The sequence below is a fragment of the Austrofundulus limnaeus genome, unplaced genomic scaffold (assembly GCF_001266775.1).
Source record: "Austrofundulus limnaeus strain Quisiro unplaced genomic scaffold, Austrofundulus_limnaeus-1.0 Scaffold38, whole genome shotgun sequence".
Classification (NCBI taxonomy): domain Eukaryota; kingdom Metazoa; phylum Chordata; class Actinopteri; order Cyprinodontiformes; family Rivulidae; genus Austrofundulus; species Austrofundulus limnaeus.
Genome location: NW_013952440.1, coordinates 23,807 through 28,673, shown reverse-complemented (window position 1 = coordinate 28,673; position 4,867 = coordinate 23,807). Strand labels below are relative to the sequence as shown.

General features: G+C 46.5%; 1 protein-coding gene across 1 annotated transcript in view; it reads left to right on the top strand.

Annotated features, from left to right (window-relative positions):
- Positions 1–4,867, top strand: part of LOC106516472 (nuclear mitotic apparatus protein 1) — a gene marked incomplete at its 5' end in the record, with an annotated part of 15,806 nt that overhangs the window by 4,803 nt on the left and 6,136 nt on the right. Inside the window, 3 exon segments of the mRNA XM_014006848.1 lie at positions 1–147; positions 262–372; positions 993–3,917. Coding sequence (XP_013862302.1) covers positions 1–147; positions 262–372; positions 993–3,917 — 3,183 coding nt within the window.

Sequence of the window (4,867 nt, the reverse complement as noted above, 5' to 3'; positions counted from 1 at the left end):
GAGGAACATCCAAACACTGACGAGAGCACAGCTGAGCAGAGCGCTCAAAGTGTCAAGGAAGAGCGCCAGGTTTCAGTGAACCCAACATGCAGAAAAGAGGAGGAAGAACAACCAAGTGAGCAACAAACTGTGCAACTCCTCAAAGAGGTGAGACTGCAGCTCTGCAAACGTGATCCGTTTTCTACAAACATAAAAAACAAAACATCTGCATCTAAAAGTCAAACTAAAACTTCAAGAAACATAAAAATGTGTTTTGTGCAGCTGCAGCAAACCCAGAGGGAACTGTCTCGGGTCCAACAACTTAACAAGAACCTGCAGAAAGAGCTTCAACAAGAGAGGGAAATTCATTTAGGGAAACTGGTTTTTATGCAGGTAAATTATTTTAAGACATTATGGCAGTGAAATAATAAACATCATTCTGAATTTTACAACCATATTTTTCTTTTTAACATTTTAGCCAAATATATCATCAGATTTTTTAACAAGCTCTAAAAGTAGAACTAAAGAACTTAAATCACAAACCCATTATTAATATTAATTTAATATAGCATTATAGTCATTATTGTCTTTAGAAAAGTGTTTATTCGAGAGATCGCCCCACCACTCACCAATCAGTACTTTTACTTTGAATACTTCAGTACATTTTATATCAGAAAGTAACTTTTGATGCTACAAAAAGTAAGTACAAAAAAATGTCAGATACTTTAAGAATTTTACTCAAGTATTGTCTTAGAGCAGACTTTAACTTTCACCAAAGTAATTCTGCTGATACTTGTACTTTTACTCTAGTATCACTTTGAGGCACTTTATACATTATATCCATACTATATATCTGTACTATATCCATCTCTCACACATCACATGTGCAATGGGTAAAATGCAGAGAATTAATTTCCCCTCTGCGGGACAATTAAGAATAATAAAATCTAAAAAATATCTTATAAAAAGCAACATCAACATTTTCTTTCTCATTTTTAAATTTTGTCCTTTAGAATGTCAGCAGTTCATCTCCAGAACAAGGCTTGACGCTACAGCAAATGCACAAGATAAATCACAACCTCCGCATGGAGCTGGACGCGCTGAAGAGGAGCCAGGAGGAGGCCCGGGAGGCTGAGCTGCTGCGGAGGGTCGACCTCTTAGCTCAACAGGCCCAGCTCCTGGTTACAGGCGACGCCACGGCTCTTTCTCAGATCCAACTGGAGCAGGATCGCCAGCAGTTTCAGGAGCAGAAGCTGCAGCTGGAGCGCTGCGCGGCCTCCTTGAAAGCCCAGCTGGACATAAGTGAGGAGAAGAGAAAAGAGGCTGAGTCCCAGCTGCTGCAGCTGCAGGAGGACCTGCAGGGTCAACACAACCTCCAAGAGGAGGCTGAACAGCTTYGCAGACGTCTCCAAGAGATGTCCGCTCAGCTTTGTGCCTATGAGGACGCCCAGGCTGAGAAAGAGGCTCGCCTGCAGAAGCACCTCATGCTCCTGCAGGCCAGTCAAGAGAGAGAACGAAGGGGTTTGGCTTCCAGCTTGGCTCAGGCTGAGCAACAGTTGAAGGACCTCCAAGACAAACTGAGCAGGGCTGAGCAGCAGCTGGAGACCTTTAACAAGAGTCAGACGCTGAGCAGAGAGATTGAGGACGCCCAGCAGCAGCTGCAGGAGGAGCTGGCCTGCACGGTGTCAGCTGTGCAGCAGCTGCAGGAGGAGAGGGAGCAGCTCCACCAGCACTGCCAGGAGCTGCAGAGCCAGTTATCTGCGGCGGACAGGGAGGTCAGCAGGCTCCAGGACCGCTTGAAAACAGAAGAAACGCACTACTACAATCTGGAGCACTCGTATGAGAGAGCCTGTGAGGAGCTGCAGGTGGCGCTAGGAAAGGTGCAGCAACGAGAGTTTGAAACGCAGGACATGCGAGAAGGCTATGAAAGGCTCCTGGACAGGAAGGAGCAAGAGCTGAGCGAAGTTCTGCTAAAGATGGAGGTTTTGGGTAACAGTCTGGAGGAGACGGAGGTGAAGCTGAATGCACTGATGAAAGTTTGCACCTGTTCGTCATCTCAGCTGAGGGGCGAGTCTTCGGAGCCCGTTGAGCACAGAAATAAGCAACAACAAAYGCCCGAGTATTTCACTGTCAGCGAAAGCAGGACGAGCAGTTCCCAGATGTCTGAGGATGTCCAGGTAACCTGCAGAGATCCTCATCAACTCGCAAGAACCCGCTCTCACTCAGCGGATGCATCGCTCCAGTGTTTTACCGACGCAGGAGACGACCCAGAGAAGTTTGTCTCGATGATCCAGCTACTCGAAACAAAGCTATTCGTAACAGAGGAGAAACTGAGGGACCTGACACACAGACTTGAGGAACACCAGAGTCACGTCGGCTGCCAGGATCCCCACCTGTCCTCGGAGCTGACCCAGAGCAGAGCGACCGCCCAGCACCTCAGTCTGCTGCTGCACAGTCAGGCCAAGCAGAGCCAACGCTTCGCCCAGGAGACGGAGAACCGCTGCAGGATGCTGGTGGGCAGGTTTCAGGTGGCTCTGAACATCGTTCAGGCCTGCAGGGAACGGCTTCAAGCCACTCCGGTTAACATCCCAGACATCGAGAGGCAACTCGCCCGAGCTGTCGGCTGCCTTCAGCAGGGGGAGAAGGATGCAGGGAGAGTCCAGCACGACTCGCATCACCTGTTTAAGGAAGAGGGTAAGATCCTTGGCGACGACAAACTAGCTGGAGCAGAGAGCGACTTCGTCTCTAAGCTCACCAACGGGCGACCCTCGGATAATATGTCAAGCGTGGAGAAGCACTTGATCAGGGAACTATTTGTGACGGAGAAAATGGTGTCCGTGCTTCAGAACCAGAAYGGTATCTTTGAATTATCTGCTGTTAAAAACAACAGAGAAAACGTTGCGCTCATTTACAAAAACCTGACCTCMCAAAGGATCAGCTTTAAAGCAGAGGGAAGGGTGGCGACGGGGAACGCGGGGTGTGACAGCGGTGAGCTTTTAGAGAGCGTTATTGGAAGATTCTGCGCCGAAGCTGAGCTCATCTATGCTGCTTTAAAACTTCAGCAGCAGTGTGAAAGTGTGGCTCAGGCGAATGGTTACGAAGTGGATCAGCAAAGGGAAGCTCTTGCAGACATCAGCCCCTCTGAGCTGACCCCTTATGATGAGGTGGATGGTAGACGTTCAGGCGAAGCTGCRACGCTGGTGGAAAAAGAGCATTCTGACTCCAGAAAGCTGGAGGTGGAGAAAGAAAAAAGCTCGCTGGAGAAGCTGGTTTCTCGGCTGCAGAGAAGAGCTAAATTCTTGTCTCACATCTGCCAGGAGCTTACTGAAGGCGGTGTGGACCACAGTGTGGGTGACRCTTCTTCAACTGATTTAAATTTCTTTCAGGAGCAGGTGAAGTTGATTTATCTGTCCRACAGGCTTTACTTGGATTTGGAACAAGAGTTTCAGCTGTCCAGGTTGTCACAGAACAACCTGCAGGCTCTTCGCAAAGAGCGCGAGGAGCAGGAGATGTTAAGTCACGCTTTGAATCAGCTTCAGGAGGACAACAGCTCGTTGAGAGAAGAGCTAGAGCAGGCTGAGCAAAAGATTGTGTCTGTGGAGACGGGGAACCAAAGAATCCTGGAAGAYATGCAGAAAATCGAGGATCATCAGAAGGAACAGATGCAAAAAGTGGAAACCGAGTTTCACGAGAAGATAAAGGAGCTGCAGCAGATCCACGAGGAGGAGATGAAACAGCTGCATGAATGCTACTCCAAGTCTTGTGTTTCCAAAGACAGACAGATCAAACCCTGCAKTGAAGCAAACCCTTTGGAGGAAGACATCTCATCTTCATCGGACCAGGCTGCAGAAGAGAGAAAAACACAGGAGATCCAGCTGGTGGAAGTTGATGCAGCTGCAGTGAGAGAGGCATACCTGAAAGATCTTGAAAAACTTCAGGTAAAGCAGTATTTAGTGCATCTTTTTCAAAATAAATGTAATCTCCTCAGTAGTTTATATTCTTCTGTAATTAGTTAAAAATAGTCTTAAAAAAAGCTAAGGAAAATATTTTTGTAAATCTTTCAAAGGAGATGATGTTTGCATGTATTTTTCCAGGGATATTCAACTGGCAGCCCATGGGCCAGATGTGGCCAGAAGGTGAATTTTGTCTGGCCCGCCAAACAAAATTAGATTTTTTAAAAATTTTAATTTAATATAAGATCCGATTTTAAATTAATTTAAAATGTATGCTTCATTGCAACAAAATAGTGTTTCCACTACCATCACCAGCAACACCGGCCCCCAGAGGTCAGGCCCCTATGGCCCCCTGAGCAGTTTTCTTGAATAGCCCTGTATTATTATTTACTTTTACTTGACTATTTAAATGCTTTTATTAGATTGTCTTGTTTAATTTTAACTATTTAATATCCTAAAAACTAGCCTGGCCCTTGCGTTCCTACGCAGTTCCACTCAATTTTAGTTTCCTTTCACTGCTCCGTCTGGCATTTCTCCCATAGACGACGATTTTGCTGGCAGCTTTTTAGCCGAACCAATCAGAGAACAGAACGTCGATTTTCTGCGTATGTAGTTTATTTTACCTGGGCCAATCAACAAACAGAAGGAGGAGCTTTGAACGACGTCGATTTTCTGTGCAGTGTCTGCTAGTTGGTTAGCATATGGCAGTGGAGGAAGTGCATGAAGCCAGTYTGTGTTGATAAGGCTTCAAATTAAATTAAATTAAATTTGTCTGACAAAGCAGCAGCTCTCATTTACAGCCGTCTCGTTCAGCTCGGTACTTCTCTCCTCTCAGCAGGGTTGTTTACAGCGCACGCGATTTCTGGTTAGCTTCTTAGCTTAGCCTCCTTCACACCGACAACACAAACACACACACACACACACACACACACACA